We start from the raw sequence: 23,827 nt of genomic DNA on the forward strand, positions 1-23,827 counted from the left end.
ATGCAGCATGTGAAGAGAATTGTTTGAATATCTAACAAAGCACTTAGAAAAATCTTACATTATCTTGCATTTTGAAATCTTAAATGCCCACCAAACTCAACAGCCAGAATGATCATATTTCACATTTTGAGGCAACAAGGTAGGGGACCCAAACACCCAATGGCCTACTTTGAATTCATTTATGGGTACCCAGTGACCCTAAATTTCATGATATAATAACTACATAGCATTGCATTTTTACATATCAAATAACATCAAGCAGTAAAATAATGCAATAGTTACTCCACTGAGAACACTTGAAGCATTCAGACAAATTTCTGGTTCAGGCCAGCTAAGAGAATCAGTGCATTATTGATGTTCATACATTATGCACTGCTTCTTCCCTTAGCATTAAAAGGTAGCTACCCCACCCTGAACCATTGGCCCCAGACCCTTAACTTTCACTACTGCAACCTTGTTAGCTACCAAACAATTAAGTACAAGAATTGAGTTACTGCACCTTTCAAATTGTATTAAAGTGACATATCTTGTTACAAACATCACTAAAACTAAATACTAAATATTAAAATTCTTATACACATTTTTGTTCCATTTAAACCTTACCCTCCCATTTTTTTTTACTTTCTAAGATCAAATATACATGATTCTTAATATGATTATTTCAATATCCTCATTAACTCACTCACTGTTCTGAGAGATTACCTCTCCAAACTTAAGGAAGAGCTGTGCATCAGAGGTGCTCATAGAAGGACAGTTCACCAAGTGTGGAGTTTTGAGATTTGCATACTCATCCTTGTAGCATGGCACTTTGGTAGATTGGTGTGAAGCAAGTGGTATTGGAGCCGATTGTTTCGGTGGTGGGGTGGTAGATGGGACCAGACTTCCTAGCACTCTAGTCACTTCATGCATTGTGGGCCTATCCGCTGGTTGCCTCTTTGTGCATAATAGAGCAAGCTGATAAACTTTCTTCACTGCTGCCATGTCCTTGCAAGTGGCAGTAATATCCGGATCGACAGTCTCCATTACAGCATTACTTGCTGTCTTCGACAAAATCTACACAAATAAAAAAAAGTACATGAGTTTGTAATTATATGAGGTAGATGTGAAACAATGTAAATAAGCTTGCAATTTTAAAGCCTCGTGCAAATTCAAAAATTAAAACAACTAATGGATGAAGTATTAACAAGAAGTTTAGACTGATATAGATGCAAATCAGAGTTGGAGTGTTTAAGTCATGAGCCAACCAAATATTAAATCCAAACAATGAAATATTTGAAGTTTGAAGAGAAGGTAAAGAGACTATACGGCTTCACCAAAATCTCCACACACCTAGCCCATGCAAGACCAAAGTTGTACAACCAAAAATATAGACCCCGACAATCCACATAAAGCTTATGATCTTTATAAATCAGGAGTTCTGGATGATGAATGTATTGAAAATGGGTAGAAAATTGACCCTAACTCAACGCTTATGATATTATTTATAAATCAGTCAAATGAAATGTATTAAGACTGCTAGAAAACTGACCAGATGATGGAGGTTGGATTCATTGTCAACAGCTTTCCTCCCTGTTAGCAACTCAAGTAGCACGACACCATAGCTGTACACATCAGACTTCTCGGTGAGCCGGGAAGTTCTAGCGTACTCAGGGTCTATATAACCAATTGTGCCCATTATGAAAGTTGAAGTATGGGACTTTGAAGGGCAAAGACTTTTGGCAATGCCAAAATCAGTGAGATGAGGCTCAAAGTCTGCGCCTAATAAAATATTTGATGATTTAACATCCCTGTGGATAATACGAGGACAACAATCATGGTGTAGATAAGCAAGCCCTTGGGCGGCTCCGAGTGCTATTTGTAGACGCAGATCCCAGTCAAGCTTTTTCTTCTTTGTAGCTCCTGGAAAAAAAACATAACAATCATACATAATAAAATCATTGCTTGGCTTTGAACTGTTTTCTGAATGACTATTATACAATGCATGCATTCACTGGCTTAATGAAAACAAATAGTATGATGATGACCTCTTCATAAAATAATGCTAGATGTAGGATTGAATCATACACTCCTTGCAGGGCAACCATAATGGAGTAATGGATTCTTTTAAGAAAAATTTCTCCATTATATCATTCATTCTACATAAACAGACAAGATAGAATGCAGCAGAAAGGGTCTAAAAAACTTGAAGCAAAAACCATACACGGAACTAGAAACTTCAAGTGTCACCTAACTTAGAAGAATTGTTCATCTTATAGTATTCTACCATTTTAAGACAAATATTTTAAAATAACGGGTTGTATGCAAAGCTGCAACATTCAGTAAATAGCTTGAACTTACCATGAAGAAGATCCCACAGACTGCCATTTTCCATGTAGTCGTAAAAGAGAAGGTGTCCATATGGGGACAAAGAGTAGCCTTGGAGACTGACCAGATTCCGGTGCTTAATGCTGCCAACTGTCTCAAGTTCGGTCTCAAACTCTTTCAAGCATTGTGGATAGTGAGAATAAAGCCTCTTGATAGCAATAGGCTTGCAATTCTTAAGAACACATTTATAAACTGTACTTGATGCACCATATCCAATTATATACTTCTCACTCAGGTTTTCAGTCATCCTCATGATATCATCATACACATGAAGCGCCATATTCATATGAAGAATCACAAGCTTTGGAGGTGAGTACTTAACTGTCAATTTTCAAGCTCATACAATTAGTAGCTTGACAACTTCAGTTTTAATAAATAGATTGATTATCAAAAGATTCGAAGAAGTCATAAGCATTTAAAACATATTCCCTTAGCGTGAGCGCCAAGGTTCAAACCCTGGCTAGACCTCCCATTAAAAATAAGGAAAAAAAACTTTGCCTATAAAAAGGGTGCATAAATTGTAAGAATGCAAACATAAGCACCTGGTTTGTCAAGTGGTCCATCAGGAAAAGGAGATGGATTTTGTGGCCGACAAGCTGCCAGCAATATCATAAGAAGAATTACAAGGGCACCAAGTGTAATTCCAAGAATAGCTGCCTTAGGTAATATAACTGCATGGTCAATAATATATATTAGTTTCTTGAAGGAAAGAATATCAATACTTCCTAGGAAAAACAACTCCGCTCTTTGTAACATCCTTACCAACCATTTTGAATGATATATGAACATTGATAATGGGAAATTGGCAAAATGCTAGTTAGATATCTATCATGACATGATCTTATTGCTGCTCCTGTTTGTTAATCATATGCAGTCATATTTTTTTTGAGAAACAATATACAGAATACAAGTATGTTCAGGTAATTTGTGGAAAATTACTTTCTGAGTAGAATTCATCTTGAAAATTTGATTTTTGGAAGAACGGGTTTTATTCTTGGGATTATTTAAAATTAATTTGGTATGAATGACATCACTTTGGCTAATATACTATAGAATAATTCAAAAGTTGAGAACATATACATCCTGAAACACCAATGATGCCATGAATTGGATTTTCATATTAGTATATATATTTTTCCTTTTTGGTCCTAAGGTTGAATTATACCCTCAAATGCACCTTCCTTTAATATGATTGAAGGGGAACCAGGATATTCCTGTTAGAACATTCTCCTTACCTCGCTTTGCAGGTTGAGAGCTATGACAGGGCAAATTCGGCCAATTGCCACAAAGACCAGGATTACCAATGAAACTGTAAATAAAAGGTTGTACAATCAATCCAAAAGATTATGCTGATGATCATCTACACTAACTTGCTTGGGAATAACAAAGCAAGAAAGACAATTCTTAGCAGAAGATGATCTCATACCTGTCAAAGTGGAACCTGGAAAAATTGTTGCTTGTGGGAATAACACCGACTAGTTCATTATATGACACATTACTACAAAATTTACCATAGATATTCAATGGTTAGGTAAGTGTGACATGGTTTGTCATAAGAAATATCATAGCGGATTATTCAAAAGCATAGCCACATGGTACAAGGTACCAGTTCTGGTGCGCGATTCCGATGCAGTTCATCACAATGTATGGTAGATGAGTGAACCATGTAACTATATTAAAAAATAAAGGCTAAACACTTACAGTAAAGAAAGGCTAAGGCAATCTACAAGTGACGACACATCCCCGGTTAATTTGTTGTTCTCGAGCCTCCTATATCAGTTTAAACCAAGAAAATTAGATATAAGAAATATCAACCAAGGCAATGAGAAACATTGTAATGTAAGGGGATGTTTTTTTAGCAAATGACTAGAATTCAAAAGACAGGTAAATCCTACAATAACTAATTTCCAGTCCAATAGTAGAATATTTATGAAGAGTTTGATATGAGGCAGTTAACCCTAGCATAAGATATTTTCCACAAGACCATAAAATAACATAAAACTTTGCTACAATAGCATTGGAAGGAATTCGAACAAATATCAAAAGTGGAATCAAAAGAAGCTTACAAGTATATCATGTTCTGAATCTGACTAAGTTCATTAGGTATCAGGCCAGAGAGTTGATTGTTTGAAAGATCACTACAACACAGTAAGCATGAAGAGTAATCAGAAAGGCGAGAAAATGGACAAATTTTGTTTTCACCAGAAAAATAACGGACTTACATATCCATAACACTTCTAAGATTACCAAATTCAGCTGGAATTGATCCTGTTATATGATTTCGGCTCAGATTCCTAACAAAATGAACAATAGCTATCAGTTAGAAGGAAAATCCAGGTTTGAAAATTCCAAAAATATAACTAGACACAGTACTCACAGCTTCAGAAGATGTTCCAAGTCACCGAGCGAAGAAGGAATGGAGCCAGCTATATTATTATTTGATATATCCCTGAGGCAATTATCTATTAGTATGACAGGGAGAAATTAGCTATGGGGACTTGCTCAACTAATTCATACTTACAATGTATCCAAATTACCGATCCGTGACAGTTCAATTGGAATGGGTCCTTGAAGATTGTTGGATGACAGATTCCTAACATTGTCATCACACAATAAGAACTAATTAAGGAAAAGAGTAATCGGTTGAAGATGTGCATGAAAGTAAATTTCTGTATTTTTTTAGTATCAACATGTTTTGAGGTAGGATAGAACAGTAGAACCAAATATTATCGAAATGTAGATATGTTCAAACAAATTTCCCAGAATGTGAACGTGAAAACTTACAAATAGGTCATACTCTCCAAACTCTGCAAAGCAGGAGGAATTGTTCCACTCAACTTATTCCCATGCACATTGCTAATAAAAGACACGAATAATCTATCACCAAATGTATTACATAAATGATTGCAACAAATCAATAGCACAAGTTTGAAGGTTTATTGCTTACAGGCTGTTAAGATTTTTACATGAGCTAAGGTTATCAGGAATCGGCCCCTCAAGATTGTTGTTAGCAACATTTCTGCAAGAAAATGGGTGACTCATCAAATCGCTAAAAAAACATAAAAATAGCACATCAAACTAACAGCACTTACAAGTCAAACAGATCAGTAAGCTTTCCCAGTTCGGGTGGGATACGACCACTTAGATGGTTATTGTTCAGTTCCCTGCAAAAGGCAGATGACCGTTAAAAGATCGTTTTTCAACAATTTTAACCGAGCAATGACTAACGAACTAACAAGGAAGTGTACATAAACATAAGACCAAATTTACTGTTAACAAATCATATAGATAAACCTCCGGGAAGTGCCTCTAGGGCAAGCTGTATAAGTTTAGAGCAAAACAGGGAAAAAAACGTAATGTCATAAAGGCATTGACGAGTTTCCACATAGAAATTGCTAAACTCAGAGAAATGATGATTAACTATTTGGAGGCAACTACTTGCTTGAGAATCTTACAAATAGTGAAGTTTTGACATATTTCCAAGCTCCGGGGGTATGAAGCCAGTCAGCTTGTTACCATGCAAATACCTACAAACATACCAGAAATTGTGTGCAACAGATAAGGGGTCTAGAAGTTTTCTCAGTGTATCTGATATGCACAATTTACGACAAAGTTAACTAACTGATATAACATCAAGATAGATTGCTTATACTCACATTTTTTCCGTGTAAGACAAATTCCCCAAAATGGAAGGGATCGGTCCACTTAACATGTTGCAACTCAAGTCTCTGGATTGCAAATTTGGAATGCAATGGTGAAACAACATCAGTAAAGAAATGAAAAAGCATGAAGTCAACAAAGAAAGTTCATAGAGTTTGTTTCGGTAACAACTAACGAACAATACTTACAAGACAGCAAGTGCTTGCATGAGACCGATCACCGGTGGAATATGGCCAGAGAGTTTATTGCCTTGCAACGACCTACCAAACTCAAACCACTCCATAAAGAAATTCCAACAGAAAGGAAGTGTAAAAATAACGTAAAGGATCATGCAATACATACAATGTTGCCACTTGTAAAAATCCAATATTGTAAGGTATCTCTCCAGTTAGCTGGTTGTAGGATAAATCCCTGACATCAACAGAGGACGTTAAAAAAGTTCAAAAGAAAACAAGGCAAGGTATAGAAAAGTTTATCATTCGGTTGGATTACATACAAGACCTGGAAGCCAGTACAGTTGCTTATGTTTTCGGGAATACTTCCTGTCAAACTATTGTTTTTCACATCACTACAAAATGGCAGGAGGAAAATAATTAGAACCCGTTTCGAAATGCACATTTTGTTGCTGGAAAAAAAAAAGAGTTATGCTGTAACTTACAAATACCACAATCCAGTTAACTGGCACATGTCTGGTGATAGTGAACCTACCAAATTGTTTCCCCGCAAGCCACTATTATATAAGTGAGAGCACAAGATCAGAAAGATTGGCCACATCTAGGGTCTAGTAGAAATGATAGAATTTGTTTGCATATTGGTTATACTCACAGATACTGCAAAACTTCGTTCCAGTATATAAGCCTTGGTATTTCACCGCTAAGATTATTTTGTGCCAGGTCTCTATAACAAATTTTCAAGGAGTTAAAATGCTTGTTAAAGACTGGTACTGTGTGGAAGGGAGTTAGAAATATCAAAAATGACTTACAGAATCTTCAAGTTAGGAATCTGAGACAAAGTTGAAGGTATCGGTCCAATTAAGTGGTTGTTTTTCAAAATCCTGAGAAACAATTTATAACAATATTGGTATAGCTACATCGTAGTATTAGCAAAACAAATTTACAATTACAGAGAAATGTTAACAAAAACTCACAGATTTTCCAGTTGCTTCAACTTAGAAATTGAAAATGGTATATCCCCTCTTATCTGATTGAATGATAAGTCCCTGATAACACAATAAGAAAATCCGTGTACCAAGTAAGTCACTAGGTGGTATAATTACAAATTGAATTCAGTTATTCTGTCTTTGAAACATACAAGCTTTTCAGAGAAGAACAGTCACCAATCTCATCCGGTATCTGGCCCGATAGACGGTTTTCTTTAAGGTCACTATCAAACAAGACGAAATATAGCAGCATGAAAAATAAGGCCAGAAAATGCAAATGAAAAGCCAATACTTCAACTACTGCAGACATAAATGAAAAGGGAAAAAGAAGGCCTGATGGAGATTTAGTAAGTACATAGAGACCAAGCTCATAAGGCTCCCGATTGCGGGCGAAATTTCACCGTCAAGATTCAATCCTGAAAGATTGCTGGAAAAAAGTAGTAGATAAAGTGAATACGGGGTGTTTTTTCTATCGACTACAAGGAGAAGAAGCCTATATATTACAATGTTGAAGGGTTCTGCAACTCACAGTGCAACAACATTGAAGGTAACATTATCACATGAGATCCCTCTCCACACACAATAATCTGATGATGGTGAATCTGTCCAATCATACAGAACATTGTCTACATCCCTGAATGATTTCTTTATCTCTAGCAATGTTGTTCCTTCAATTGAAATATCCAAATATTAACAATGCAAAACATAAGTAGAACAGAAAATGGTTCATCCATATCATATATTATGTTATATATTCTTCTATATGGTGCAGGACCATACATACAAATGAAAAATCTCTTTTCATTATGTAAACATATGCAGAAAACAAGCATTAAGCAACAAAAATTTAATCCTTTAACAATGTAGAAATTAGCACCTGTGTTAATAAAAAAATAGTATATCACAAGATCCAAAAATTAACCGAGACAAAATCAGCATTCGCGGGAAAAAGAGCTGATATTAAATAATATTATACCAAATGAAATAATGGATGAAGTTAGCACCTAGTACTATGTTTGGTTGTGAAGAAAAAAAAGTTAAAAATTTCAGCTTTACATATTTTCTTCAATACCCTTCACTAAGAAAAAAGGACTCAAGAGAGAAAAACACAGGACTTGTCTTTATAGCAATGGCAGCCACAACTAACAGCTTAAGTTTAAACTTTCAACATTGTTGCTTTGTTTATTCTTCTGAATCACACAAGAAAAACCTTGAAAGAGTAAAAGACACTCACCATCATTTGATTCCACCATATTGGCATTCCAACAAATGAGAAAAGCTAGAACAAGGACCACAAATTGAAATGCCATAGCTGCAACTTCAACTCAAACTCCACAAATTGAAAACCCAACTAAGCTCTTTCTAAAACATCTTGTACATGCACAAAGGAACCAGAAGAAGAAGAAGAAAGAAGAAAGAAGAAAGAAGAAAAGGGTGTTGTTGTTATTGATATGCTTTAATAACAGTGTTATAATTTGAGACTATTCTTCCGAGTATTTTAGCTTTTTATGTGATTAATACTGTTCTGATATATGTAACAGAACTAGCTTATAGCTTTAGCTAAAGTAATTCTATTCAATCACATCATTCTGGCACACAAAGACTACTCTCTTAATTCAAGTGTAAGATGCAAAAGTGAAGAAGATAGATAGATAGATAGATGAATATAGAGAGAGAAGAAAACTATTTGACACAAAAGTTAAAACACCATCTGCCACCACTTCTGCAACTAACCTGCAACACTGCACCACATATCTCTATCACTCTCTCTTTCTCTCTAACCCAACTTTTTATTTTTGTACAAATTCTTATCTTTTTTTCTCCCTCCTTTAACCGTTAAGGTAAGAGAAAAATATGAATGCCACAATGTATCACTTATATATATTATTATTATTATATGATCTGTGATCTATATTTAATAGTAATATAAATGAATGATGAATAATGTGAACATGGTATTAAATTTGAGACCATAGTAAATAACAGTTTACACTGTAACCAAAAAATAATAATAACACTGTACTCTGCTATGCTATGGTGTGCCATAACTTTCAATAGATTGGGGTCACTTTCTGTGTGGTTTTTGCTATGCTATTATCTATGGGAGTATGAAGGGAAAAAGAACATATTATAATTAATATAAGTGAGGCAAATCCATTTGAGTTGACAGTGACGTCTTTTCTCTTTCTCTTTAACTCTTTTTATTTCTTTCGATCATTTTTATGGTACTTTGTTTTTCTGCCTTTTATTTTAGTATATTTTTCAGCTCTCCCTTTCATTGTCTCATTTATTTATAGCCTTTGTTTGGTAGTTAACTAATTATGAATTCTGATCATATGATTTATTAAATGTCATATCTAATATTTTCAAACAAATTCTGAAGTTTTTTTTAGAAAGGTTAGAAAGATATGGTATAAGTTTGGGATAAAAATATTTACAATAAATCATCATTGAATTTTTTAAAATATATAAAAAATTATTCATAAATTATTCTTAACATAAAAAATAGCATTGTTTTTTATTTAAGTGGCAGAATTAAATTTTAATAAAAGAAATTTTAATTATAAATTATATTAAACATAAAATAATACCACTTGCTCTATTGAAGCCCTGCTCTTTTCATAATAGAGTAATCTATTATTTAATTTCTATCATTATCTTTGTTTTAGGTGGGACCTACTATGACCAACATGAAACACCAACTAAAAACAATTGCTAGTTATACTATTCTCCTTGAATGGATGATTCTGTTCCATACACAAATACATTTTAAAATTCATGCATTAGTGGATATGTTTTTTCTCTTGTAGATAAATGTAGTGCAAATAGATATTAATATGTAATCAATTCATTGGTATGTTCCACTCATCATCCTTGTTAGCCACGGTGTCACAAATATTACTTATCGTTGCCTAACTACATAGAGAGTAATTTGCTTTGCTCAAAGTGGCAACAGAATGACCCTCCATGGCTTTTGCTTTATTTGTCCCTCTCTCAAACTTCATCATGTATATGCCATTACCAACATCCACATGGTTAAGCCTCCTATAAATTAGGGGTTAGTACTTAATCCTACTTACTTATTTGATTTGAACTAATTATGATTATCGTGTCTAAATAAGATTCGGTGTTATCGGATCTGTGGCCGAGTCTGGGTTCAACAATAAGACCTGAACAAAATTTAGGATCAGTTAGGGAATAATCATGATCCAATCCGATCATGGTCATTTAGTCATCATATTTGTATGTGTTTCTATTCAATTATATATAGAGTAATGATATCTCTTTGGTCGAAAGTATTATTGATTCTCTAATTTGTCATCTATATGCATGATTAACAATATATATATATATATATATATATGTTTTATTTCATATGTCAAATTATATATCCACAATAAGTGTTGAGAAAATTTTATCTAAAATATATGTATTATATTTAATCGGACTTATGATCGGGTTCAGTTCAAAGTCGAGTTAACTCAAACGACATTTAGGGTCAGGTCTAGGGTGAGTTCAATAAATAATCATACCAACATTAGAATCGAGTAAAAGACAAGGTTTACCTAATCCAACATACTACATACCCCTGTTACAAGCTTCCAAACTAGTCTTAATAGTTCTAGCAAATTTTAATAACCTAGGGCTTTTCCCGTCAACTTCACCACAATACCTCTTTCCAAGGATTGCAAACTACATGAAAATGATATTCTCAAATATTGGTTTTCTAGGTATCACAATTGTACTTTATGATTCTTAAATATCTTTCTCTTTTTATTATTTTCTAAAACTCAACTTACTGAAAAAAATACATTCAAGGAAGTGTTACTTCCTTAAGCTCAATTCTTCACAAATTTTCTCTCTAGCGGATCCACTTCTTTCCTTTGTCTCCGTAAGCTTGTTCCTTTAAGGACACTTTCTGTTGTTCCTAAGGCTGACTAACATTCAAATCTAGAGGCTTTTTTGATGGAACAAAGGTATTATGAGTCCCAACAAAAATCCTATTTCTTCATGTTCATATCCAATAAATATACACTAAGTAATATAATTTTAATATTTTAATTTTTTTAGTTAATTAAATGATGTATTTAATTGTTCGGTACACAATATATCTCCATTCTTTCTCATGAACCAACATGCTTCTTAGTTGTAGAAAAGATCATGCATTCATGCCATCCATTGTCTTACATCATAGTTAAGCTGCAACAAATTTTTTGATGAACTTTTTAATGAATTTCCTAATCCCATGTAAACACAATATTAAGGTTAATTAATTAAGAGGAATGATGTTAAAAGTGAAAACCTTCATGAATATTTATCTCATTGTGATAATAAAAGAAACAAAGTAAAATTAATATAAAGTGTGTGCTGAACAAACTTTAAAAATATCTTAATATAACTTAATTATACATTACTTTAAAAATAAAATAAGACAATGCAAACATTAATTTGAAATATATATTTAAAAGTTATGAAATATCAACATCAGTAAAGCTGTCAAGAATTAAAAAAATTGACTAAAGATGACATAAAATAAAATGAGTAAACTCATAAAGGGTGGGTGAAAGTTGAGAATAAAGGGTAAGCATTTTACTGCAGACCTTCAAGTAACTATCTGCACAGTGACATTGAAGTCCTGGAAAGTAGAGCAATGTTGATTTTGTTTGTTCTGGATTTTGACAGAGAAAGAGAAAGAAAAAATGGTTTTCAGCTTTCAAATTTTTGTAATAGTGTTGAGTATAGATTTTCATTTCATTCCTTAAATATTTACTTATATGCTAAAGTAATAAAATAACTTTAAAATGTGAAAAACGAACAAAAAAATACAATAAAAAAGTAAATGATTGAGGATTTTCTAAAATGTGAGATTTTAGTTTGTATTGAAATTTAGTAAACACGTGTGTTTTTATTTTTTGTTGGTTTCCCTATTATCCTTTTGCTCCCCAATACGAGATTAATCACATCAGATGCAATGAAACACCTAAATATGAAATTTTCGTAATTGTGTTTTTTATACCATAAATTTAATAATTAAATTCAGTATCTTATTTAAATAAGTAAACTCCTTCTACTTCAAACAACAGACATTTATGAAACACATGTATTTATGTTTTATCCAAATGAAATTCATAAATATATCAATTTCACTCAAAATCTCAATATTTTTTATTATAACATAAACAAAAACTGAATATACATGTACTTATCCATTTAAAAGTAAATTCAATTTTATAAAAGCATTATCCTAATTTCTGATTCCACTTGTGAAGCAAAGCAAACAAAGATGTGTATCTAACAAGTAGAGGCCCACAACCACCTAGTTTCTTCCATATAATAACATCTATAAAATTCTCAATATCATAAAAATTTGACATATGATATTTATAACAGAAAAAAACAACATAATATATATAAGTTTTATGTACTGTTATTATATCATTCACCATTTATATTTAATTACTATTGAATTTTAAAAAAAATAATACAAATGAATAGTATATGATATATTAACGATACATAAAGAATGGTTTTTTTTTTTAATAAAGTATGATTAACTTTGATGAAGAAGCCAGAAAAATAAAAAGAAGTTAAACTCTGTACCTTTTATTCACCTCGGGAAGGTGATTTGTCTAGTCTCTCTGATCATGATTCGTGCATGGCCCTACCTATTTCTCAGAAGAAAAGCCTATTATCACACCCCTACATAGCTCCTTTAACGCCGTTAACGTTGCTGTCAATACTCATACGTTGTTTTCACTTCTGCATGTAATGTCTGTTTATAACTACATCCTCATGCTCAATCCCTGATCCCTTTTTAATTTGGTTAGCCAACGATTTTACCAAAATATAAAAAACATTATTTCTTTTCTTCAACAACACGACAACTTCTATTGCTTTTATGGTCCCATGTCGTTTACCTTAGTTTCATTTAAATTTAGTTTAGTGAATGAGACATTTTCTACCATATAACATAATATTAGTAAATAATCCACTAGTATATACTAAGATCTTTCTTAATCTGTGTACTGTTCCCTGTATTATGTCATGCTCCTTATTTCGGAACAAAAAAACTCTATATCATTAGGCCATCTTCTTGTGTGGTCCCACTCATGGCTCAGAATGCAATTAACAAATGTTTATCTTAAAGTAGAGTTGACATTAGAATAAAAAATGAATTATAAATAATTAAGTCAATGGAGTTGGACGGGTTTCAATTACCGAAGACATAAAATCATAAAGTCACTCTAATAGAGTTTTGCTGCAATCATGTAAAAAAATTTATACATACAATAAATTAGGAGTTATTTTTTTAAACATCAACATTAGCAAGAGAGGCAAAGTCAATGAATTTATTTAGTTTTTACTTGTATCATGATTCTTATAAAACATTTGACAAATTTATAATACATTGTTAAGCAATTATATGAAACATGAATTAAATGGTTCGACTGATTTGTATGATTAATCACACATTTATTGGATTGTATAAAATCCAATTCGTTTATCCAAAATAACTCAATCATTAAATCAGACAGTTTATGAGAAGATATAACGAGAGATGGTTTACGAGAAGACAAAACGAGGATTGTTGATAGAAAACAAAACGAGATGTACTAGATTAAGAGCAATAGCAATGGATATTTTTAAGAAGAAATGTGATAGCTTGATCTGCATATATTGCAAAATGAATGAGATTAGGATTGTGTAATAAACTCAAATATTATTGTTTGATACCATTGCACAATTAGAATTAGGATTACTGTTTTGATTAATTGTGTGCCGGATCATATATTGGGCCAGTACAATTAAAATGGTGAAAATGTATAATTATGCACATAAGTGAGCCCAATAGTTTCTTGTTATCTGCTCATCCTTTTTTTTTGCAATAATTTATTTTTTCTCTACTTTATTCACCACAAGTAAAACACTAGCAAATGAGTTCAAGAGTTTCATAATTTACTAGAACTAGTGATATCAATAAAAAAAATAGTATGTAGGATATGTATAATTACATATTTATTATAATTAATTTTATATATCATCTAGTTTAGTAGGACGAATTAACCATTTAAAACAGTTAGATCATGCATGAATTGATTCCCATTTGATGTTTGGTCCTACTTTTACAATATTGCTTTGAAGTAATATTGTATTTGTTTTTTTTCCTCTTATAGTTTTAGTAACATATTTTATTAAAAAATATACAAAACTTTACCCATTTGTATTTTACTTTATATGTCATCATTTCCTTTTAAAATTGAAATAAGAAGTAAATTGAAAATTGATTAATATTATACTCTAAGTTTGGATTAAGAAATAAAGCAAACATGATTCTTGCACATAACTGGGACTTTATAATTTTTATCATACTTTGTTCTGAGGCCCACATCCAAACACAATAAATGGGATAAAAATGAAAGAAAAAGCTATAAATGGTGGCCCAACAATCACATGCAAGGCGTTTTGGTAGGAAGGCACTCCAACAAAAAATGTTCCCATTCACGTGCCCATTAAATGTGCTTATTTAAGGTTTTATGGGTCCATAAATTTACAAATAGAAAAACGTACACCATAAAAAAGTAATGATAAAATTGTACTATAATTTTTTTTGTAATGTAAGAGAAGTTATACGAAGCTTATTATATCATTATTCGTCTAATTAATCGAATCCACAAACAGGATAGAAAACTGAGCGGGGAAGAATATTATCCCACTTTGGATTTTGAAATATAAGAATGTGTATGGAAAAGAAACTGGTAGAAGAGGTTATAATATATATATATGTATATATATATTTCCTCAGATTTATCTAATTCACACGTATTAACTAGGTATAAACGGTTAATTTTATGTTTATCTAATGTGCATGCAATTTCACTTGATTCTTCAGTCCATTTTATTTTTTTTCATTAGTCCATTTAAGTTTTTAACAGAAAACTATTACTTGATATTGATTTCAAATAATCACCATCAATGTTTCTAAATGAAGTGAGATCACGTGATTTTTAAGTGAAGCAATAAAAGCCATTGGATATTGCAATATTGTAAACGAATGTCTAATCATCATATATTTATGATAACCAACATAAAACTAAGATGAATGTAATAAATAATGATATTAATATCTATACATTAACAGTGTAAAGATTTAAACATATTTAATATATCATTTATTATTTATTTATTTAGTTTTATTTAAGAATGATAATTGAAAATGAATAGTAGATGATATATTGATAACGTTAAAATTTTATACATTATTGTTATAGGAATCTTTTTTCATAAATGATTTAAAGTGAGGGTGAATATTAATGCGTCCTCTCCAATACTGAAAAAGGTAGTATTGGATAAGATTAAAATATGTGACAAAAAAATATTTTAACAATTATATTACATATTAAAAAATAAGTAAATAAATTTCAAAAAAACTCCATCATATTTTCTCCAGTCCAGCGAGGAGTTGAAATCAATATTAATATATTATCATAATGATGGGCCTTTCGACAAAACATTTAGAATCATCACTTTATAACATACATCTTGTTGTTTCTTTAAAAAAAATACAAAAACATATGAAATATCCTTACTTTTTAACCTTCTTAAGTCTTTGTCCCCCTTCTTGATTATCAACATTAAGAATCATTATTTTATAACATACATTTTGTTTCTTTAAAAATATACAAAAAAATATATATCAAATATATTCATTTTTATAATACTTAAATCTTTTGTCTGGCTTATTGAAAAGCATAGCATGTGGCTATAGCGGATCAAGTTAGCAATTTTAAATTATAGTGATCCAAACTCATCTATTTATTATACCCTATATTTTAGGTAGGGGAGAGCAAAACCTGACCCGATCCATAGACCCATCTTAACATAATGACTTAGGGGCGAGTCTGACTCATTCAAATAAATAAATAAAAATGACAGGCTTGGTTAAAAGGGTCGGACCCATCATAAAAAAGGATGGGTTCGAGTCTATGTCTGGGTCACCCGGTATGTCCCATATAGTTATATATCAAGAATAGTAGAATAAGTAGCTACCAATATTCATTATGTTCAGTCCACATAACTCAAATACCTAGAAGCTCGCGAATCTTGATTGACAGAAAACTAGTTAAATTTTAGTTTTATGTATTTTGTGTGAACTCCAATTTAAGTTTCATTTTTCAGTTAATATCTAGTTATTGTATTCATTTTTGTGTGAACTTTTGAGTATTCACGTATCGTTGTCATTTCAGTTGTCATGTTTTATTTATTTATTTACAAGAACACTTGAGCTTATGTTGATATTTGACAGTTTAAATTGTTTCGAAGTTTTCAACGTCTTCTATAATTTTCAGTCACGTGATTGTGATAGTTCTTAGTTTGAAGAATACAATTTACAGTTTGTAGTTTATATACTGATATATGTGGGATGCATGTTTTAGTTGAGTTTATATACATAGTGTGATAATTTTAATTGTGCATACTTAAATATTTGAGGGAAAAAATCTATGTTTGTCATTTTGCCCTTTATCAATTCGGACTCGTCCCTATTTTGACCCGTCTTATTTTGGACACGTCCCTATCTTGACCCGTCTTATTTTGGACCTGTCTCATCCTAATTAGGAACAGGTTCGAGTTCAAAAATTGACCGATCAATATTTAGGAACGGGTGAGGGACATGCTTAACCCATCCCAACGTGTCCTACACTCACCCCTAATTTTAGGTTTCTATTTACTCAAACTTTTCACATTTTTTTCTTAAATTTTAGGCGGAGAAACTTCTATTTATACATCGAATTAGACCAATTTCATAATTTGAAGATGAAATATGATGAAATCCAATTCTTTGAGGAAACACATATTTTTAAATTCCTCTTTGGACTAAACTTTGAATGTGATCTTGTTTTGGTTCAAATGTTGAGTAAAGTAAAACCCCTTCTTTCTCATAAGTGTTCCATAGAGTTCATGGTTAAGAAAGTTAAATGATAATAATGATGGAAGACAAACTACTTGTAGGTTCAACCTTAATCTCTAGTAGGTCCTACAAAGCAGTGTTGATAAAATTGTACCGGTCGGTTCAACCAGAAAACTGGTAAACTGAACCCCTTACCAGTATGGGACAATTGTTATATGAGATATGCACCAGATCTGGTTGAAACTGACCAAAACTGGCCGATATTCCTCAAAACCGGTGAATCGATCGATTGTTGCATTTCAAAAAAATGAGTCAAACAAGGCACTGAACCAGCTGTTTTTCACGTTCACCGCCGCATCTGCTCTGGCATCCAGTCTTGGGTTCCTTCCTACATCGCATAAAACTCAATCACATTTGTTTTTATTTATATTATTTTGATGAAGTTTTAGATTTGAAATTTTTTGGAGAGTGATAGAAGAAAAGAGAGAGATAAAGAGGGAGAAGTGAAAGAGGATGTAGGAAAAGATGAAAAGGAGAAAGTGAGAGAGTGAGAGAGAGAAGAGAGAGCGACATCTGGAAAAGAACAAAATAAGAAAAACAGATAGAAAAGTTATGATATGATGTGTGTTTTATGTTTGACATATGAGAAATTATGATTGGAGGAAGTGGATTTTTTGTTATCTTCTTGATTTCATTTTGCTAGAGATTAGACTATAGATTAGGTTTGGTTTGGTTTTGAGGGGATTGGTGAAAAACAATGTTATCATATTACAATATTGCCTATTTTTTAATAAAAATATATATATAGTGATAGTATAAAAGATTTTTAAATATGAGAAAATGTATGTATTCATAGTGCAAATTTTTTATATAATGTAAGTATATTATCTACCATATATATATATATAAATATAAGCATATATATCTGGTTTAATTGACATGCGGTTTAATTACTGAATCACTAGTTGAACCACTATATCACTATACTAGTATCCTGACCAGTTTGATAACTGGTACAATTTTAATAACATTGCTACACAACACTCCAAATCTTCTAAACGACCCTATATAAATACCAACCACGACGATTGATTGATGGGGCATTCATTATAGGAGAACTCAACACACTAAATAAACTTGTTTCAAACTTTATGGAAGGGATAAAATCCTTGGACGTATGGGCGAGTCTAAAGGTGTTTTTTAGAGGGTGGCAAACCATATCGATTCTAACTTGGAGAGTATGGGTGACGACCCACCCGTACCTCTGATAAAAGAAAATATCCTTATTCTTAACAAAGCAAATTTGGAGTGTCTGCCAGCTCTTATAGGCTCATTGAGTAACCTCTCTAGTACTTGTTCTCTGATGATGACCGATAAGAAATTTACCTTCTTATCATTTAATGCTTTAAGTACAAATGATAGATGAATTATTGATAGTGGCGCCACATATCATATGAAATCTCATCTATCATATTTGTTATCATATTCTACTTTACATGACACATATCATATCTTTATTGCTAATGGATCCCAAACTCCAGTTAGTGGATGTGATAAAATCCAACTCGACTCATCTCTTTGTCTAAATCGGGTGGCTCATGTCCCAAAAATTTATAGCAACTTTTTATGATCTTGTCAGGAGGAAGACATTGTGATTATTAAGGAACAACACTTATTATATTGTATGTCGTATAATAAAAATAAGTGTAATACCCAACAAAAGTTTCTTACTCTTAATAATTAGACAAATTTAAAATCTTACAACAGACATTAGAAGATTCTTTTATTATTAGAAAATATGTTTCTATTAGTTTCATATTATGAATATTTAGTTTACATTAAGATTTTATATTATTCAAACTAGGAACTCAGGAATCTTGCTTGATGTATCTTTTAGTATGGATCTTGTTAAGTTTTCTATTCATTTCATGTTTTATGATTCATATACATTTATCCATTTCTGTGTATGATCGTTGCTTCTTTATTTTTACTTTAACCTTTCCGTTATGTTTTGTTTTTCCTTAGTGTTATTTTTCTTTATTTGGATTCACTAATTCATATTTTACTGGTAAACATGTTTTACTCTCATGATATTGCCAGTGCTATTTTTCATTGTCAATGTCATTATAACGAAAGTCTTGAAATGAACAAAGTCTTATGGATATGCATTTTGCAGGTGGACCAAAGTCTAGTACAAGGAGTGACATTGATGATATTGAGAAATTCATATGATATAGCATACAAGGTGAAAAGGGTAGATATTAGGGTTTGGAAACCTAGCGGAGCAAATAAAATATCTAAAGAATGAGAAAAATTATTGATTATTCAGTACTTAGAATTTCGTCCTAAATAGTAAATAGTGCTAGAATTTAGTCCTAAATACTTATTGATTCTATTTCTTTAAACATATTTTTTAGGAAAAAGCTTATAAAGCCCTCCTAAACTTTATACATTTTGCAAGTAGGTCCTATGAACTATTTTTTTTTTGTAATTACCCTTTAAACTATATCAGTTGGTAAAATTGGTCCATATATAAATATATTGTTAAATTGCTCATAAACAACAAGGAAATTGTTGCAATGAGCCTCACAATAGTAGCAATGCAATAATGTATGTTCGTTAGTATTGATATATGGAGGAACCCGACATTAAAATACAAAATTAATTGACAAGAAGAAGTAAATTATAGAGTTAAAAGTGATCAATAGAAGGTTTGACTAAATAGTTGTTGGCTTAGGAGACTTCTTTAAAAAGAATGGTATAGCTGTCATAACAATTAGAGAAGTGTTTGATTTTATTGCTGATGACTTGATGTATCCATTGCTGTTGATGTTGTGGATAAATTTCAAATGCAAGTATGCAACAATTTTTTTTGGCCAAGGATGTATATTTAGAGGACGAAATTGTATATATGTGTTTATGCATGTAACTTGTCTTATTATGTCATGTTGTTCTGATTGAGCCATTTTAAAGCTAATGAGCTTAACACCTTAAAACTTTGGGTTGTGAGTTTGATTGCAATCTTTTTGGTAAAGAAAAAAACAGTGGAGGAGAAATGAAAGTTTTAGTGAATATGGTTGTTTGAAATATTGACAATGAGTAGGAAAATAAGGGTAGGTTTACCAATTTTACTAATAATTAAACTTTAAGAGGTAATTAGAAAGAAAAAATAGTTTATGATGTTCATTTGCAAAAGAAATTAGGAAGAAATAGTTTATTTTTTAAACTTTATGGGTGGATGAGTCATACTCTTACGCCTGTTATTGGTATCTTCAAGAGGAACTTTGGGCCCAGATAGCCCATCAGTAAATATATACACTATTATATTCATAAATAAAGAGATTTATTTCATGCTTTCTTTATGTCACAAATGCAAAGTCATAGAGAGGGCTGCTAGTGACTCACAAATGCACATATAAAGTGTGTCACTTCATATAACACTTAATGTGATTAATTTATAAAATACTTAATTATTAAATTTTTAATGTAATTTTTTTAGTCAATCATTTGACACTTCATATGACACTTAATGTGATTAATTTATAAATACTTAATTATTTAATTTTTAATTTAATATTTTTAGTCAATCACATCAAATGACATATAGAGTAACACAGTTTGTGGGATAAAAAATATGCTCTCAAACTTATAATTGTCGTGAATAAAATTGTGTTATGTTCACAACTTGATAACTGCATCTCCATGAGTAAATTTAGGTTGATTTGCCTGGACTCTTAGCTGTACAAACTCTGATCTGGTATTCTCTTTCATTTGCTTTTGCTGGTATGGACATGCAATGCAGGATTTATTTGTCCCATTAGATATCAAATAGTGCATTGTAAGCTTATTAACTGTATGGTAGGAGATACATGTTTTATCAACCTTTACAAGTCAAGATTAAGAGTAAATATCTTGTAGAGTAATAAGAATCACATGTTACGTGATTAATATATGTGGTTTAATTATTAGATATATATTTACAACTAATGTATGTAAGGTGGGATGAGAATGTCACATTTGTTTGGGAATTCAGAACTAATTTTCTTCCTCTGTGTGATGCAAAATTGGCACTTGCAGAAGCGGCAAGTGGATAAAGAAAATAGAGAAGAGTAGAAGAATAACACAAAAAATTTTAACGTGGAAAAACCTCCTCAATGTGAGAAGGAAACAACCACAGGACCTAGTCTAAAAACTATCTCCACTATAGAAAGTAGGATTACAATATTTGACTCTCTCTCTTACAAAGAGGATAACAATCAATCTCACCCAAAAAGGATGGAAATACAAACTCTCTAGTATCTCACTAGGAATACAAATCTCACACTATGTGGATATGAACTTCTCTCACTTTCTCTCTATGTTGTTTTTCTCACTTGCTTGTTGTATCTCTTCCTCACAAGTCCCCTATATATATAGTGAAGGGGAGGAAAGCTCCATCATAAAGACATAATGGATGATTAATTGTTGTCATACTTTTCAAGACACTGTGAAAAGTGTTACTCAAACTTTCTAAGTCAGACTTCATAATTCTCAAGACTCGAGAAATAATTTCAAGACCTTGGAATAGCCATCAGTGAATTATTCAATGGTTCATCTACCAAGATTCATTGGTCTTGCTTCCACATCAATTAGGAAGGTTTCCCAACAAATCTCTCCCTTCCTGAATTAATTGATGGGTATCACCAGTCCTGCACCTCTGCAGTCTGTTAGCTTCTTGAGTGAAACTGTTTTGGTCATCATGTCAGACCAGTTATCATCTGTATGAATTTTCTCTAGCTGCAACTCACCATCCTCCAAAGTATTTCATATCCAATGATAACGATAATCAATGTGTTTTGTCCAAGAATGAAACGTATGATTTTTAGCTAGGTGAATTGCACTTTGGTTATCCTAGTGCAAAACATATCTATCTTGAACTTACAATATTTGACTCTATCTTACAAAGAGAATAACACTCAATCTCACCTAAAAAGGATGAAAATACAAATTATCTAGTATATCACTAGGAATACAAATCTCACACTATGTGGATATAAACTTTCTCACTTTCTCTTTATGTTGTTTTTCTCACTTATTTGTTGTATTTCTTCCTCACAAGTCCCCTATATATATAGCGAAGGGGAGGAAGGCTCCATCATAAAGACATAGTGGATGACTAATTATTGTCACACTTTTCAATACACTTTGAAAAGTGATACTCCAACTTTCTAACTTAGACTTCATAATTCTCAAGACTCAAGAAATAATTCGAAGACATTGGAATAGTCATCATTGAATTATTCAATGATTCATCTACCAAAATTCATTGGTATTGCTTCCACATCAATTAGGAAGGATTCCCAACAACATTCAACATAGGAATCCTAATGCCCAAATATAAAAGTATTATACACAATGTGCTTTTGTTTTACAATCACTCAACTTTTCACATCATTAAAACTAATTGTTTGAAAGATTTATTGTCCTTTTCAAATAAAATTTTAATGAAGTGGGAGCATTTAATAAGCATATGCCTTGCTGGATAAGCCCTATAATATATTTTTTTGAGTAAAGTATCCTCTGTTCCCATCAATTCATGTATGATAGTAATAAATAGATGCTAACAGGGATTGTATCAAAGGATATTCATAAAAAAACTGAAAAATCTTTGTTAGCAATTGTGTCTGCATAATAGTGTTATAATAACAGAAGATTAAGCTGCTATACATACTATACTAGTCTAAATTTCTTCAAATATATTGTTTTGCTTCACGGAGATAGACATTAACCACTTCCACTAAAATAACTTGGCATCATCGAGGAAGTAAAAATCTATGTAAAGAAGGTGACTAAATATATATTATTAGGAATAAAAACTAGTTACTAGACTTTCAAAATGTTACAAATAAACTTCTTAAGATGTTGATTAATCACTCAACACTAGGATGATTTCTATGGTCTTCAAAAACACAATAGAAAAACAAGTCCTTACATAGCATTGCATATATTGAAATACAGTTTCAACATACTTGCACCTTAAAGAGATGCTCTACACTTCAAAACCAGAAAAAGAACAACAAGAATGACAACAATACCACCAGAAGAACCACCAACTCTATGAATCCAATAACGATCGAACCTCGTGAAGCTCCGGTCAAGGAAAGCTGATAGAACTATGGCTAAAATCAATACAAAGAGCAGCAGAGGAAGCCAAACAGCAATGTTCATGAGTTGTTCATCTTCTTCCAACTCATTGTCCGATCCGCGGTCTATATAGAGAGGTGAAGCCACAGCCAAAACCACTAAGCTTATTGCAGCCATTCTCTCAAAGGAAGAAAATTTGCTAACCCTGCTTCTAGCTCCAACTTCCATTCAGAAGATAGATGATGAATCAATCACCTTGGTTCTTTGTGAGGATATCTTTGTTCTCATAAAATATGTATGGTGGAATTTTAGTGGAAAAGGCACTTCAAAATGTTAATATTGTGATGGAAATCATGCTTTTTCAAAGTAAACATTGGCAATCATAGGCAACACAAAAATGTTATCTTCCTTATTCAGAAAGAAAAGTTGTGATGTGTACACATTTATTTGCAGACATGATAGTATTAGAATTGCTAGAGAATATTTTTATATATACTAAAGGTATGTTTGCGAGTTGAGTTTTAGATGAAAATTAAATAAAGTGAAAAGAAGGTTTCAGAACCATCTCTCCGGTATATTTTATGACTTTCAAGTCTTCTATTTCCCTCCAAAAA

The 23,827-nt window shown here is 31.8% G+C and overlaps 2 protein-coding genes across 2 annotated transcripts; both read right to left on the reverse strand.

Annotated features, from left to right (window-relative positions):
• LOC109358615 (LRR receptor-like serine/threonine-protein kinase ERECTA) lies at positions 486–8,689 on the reverse strand. The gene is made up of 27 exons (XM_019602946.1): positions 8,418–8,689; positions 7,713–7,851; positions 7,539–7,610; positions 7,336–7,407; positions 7,172–7,243; positions 7,007–7,078; positions 6,850–6,921; positions 6,683–6,754; positions 6,521–6,592; positions 6,367–6,435; positions 6,213–6,284; positions 6,021–6,092; positions 5,820–5,891; positions 5,457–5,528; positions 5,312–5,383; positions 5,149–5,220; positions 4,886–4,957; positions 4,742–4,813; positions 4,587–4,658; positions 4,431–4,502; positions 4,066–4,134; positions 3,791–3,862; positions 3,600–3,673; positions 2,907–3,035; positions 2,338–2,685; positions 1,529–1,899; positions 486–1,053 (listed from the first exon to the last, which is right to left on the reverse strand). The coding sequence occupies exons 1-27, from the start codon at positions 8,491–8,493 to the stop codon at positions 679–681; spliced, it is 2,946 nt and encodes a 981-aa protein (XP_019458491.1). The 5' UTR covers positions 8,494–8,689; the 3' UTR covers positions 486–678.
• On the reverse strand, positions 22,889–23,623 carry LOC109358666. The gene has a single exon (XM_019603035.1). The coding sequence runs from the start codon at positions 23,439–23,441 to the stop codon at positions 23,106–23,108; it is 336 nt and encodes a 111-aa protein (XP_019458580.1). The 5' UTR covers positions 23,442–23,623; the 3' UTR covers positions 22,889–23,105.

This window comes from Lupinus angustifolius, chromosome LG10 (genome assembly GCF_001865875.1).
Source record: "Lupinus angustifolius cultivar Tanjil chromosome LG10, LupAngTanjil_v1.0, whole genome shotgun sequence".
Classification (NCBI taxonomy): domain Eukaryota; kingdom Viridiplantae; phylum Streptophyta; class Magnoliopsida; order Fabales; family Fabaceae; genus Lupinus; species Lupinus angustifolius.

What these genes read in the sequence shown, in the direction of transcription:
- LOC109358666 (XM_019603035.1), bottom strand. Translation starts at nt 23,441, where the DNA reads ATGGAAGTTGGAGCTAGAAGCAGGGTTAGCAAATTTTCTTCCTTTGAG.
- LOC109358615 (XM_019602946.1), bottom strand. Translation starts at nt 8,493, where the DNA reads ATGGCATTTCAATTTGTGGTCCTTGTTCTAGCTTTTCTCATTTGTTGG. An exon ending in TTGAAGCAACTGGAAAATCT is followed by an intron (nt 7,079 to 7,171) that starts GTGAGTTTTTGT and finishes ATTGTTTCTCAG; the next exon opens with GATTTTGAAAAACAACCACT. An exon ending in CTTACTGATCTGTTTGACTT is followed by an intron (nt 5,384 to 5,456) that starts GTAAGTGCTGTT and finishes ATTTTCTTGCAG; the next exon opens with AAATGTTGCTAACAACAATC.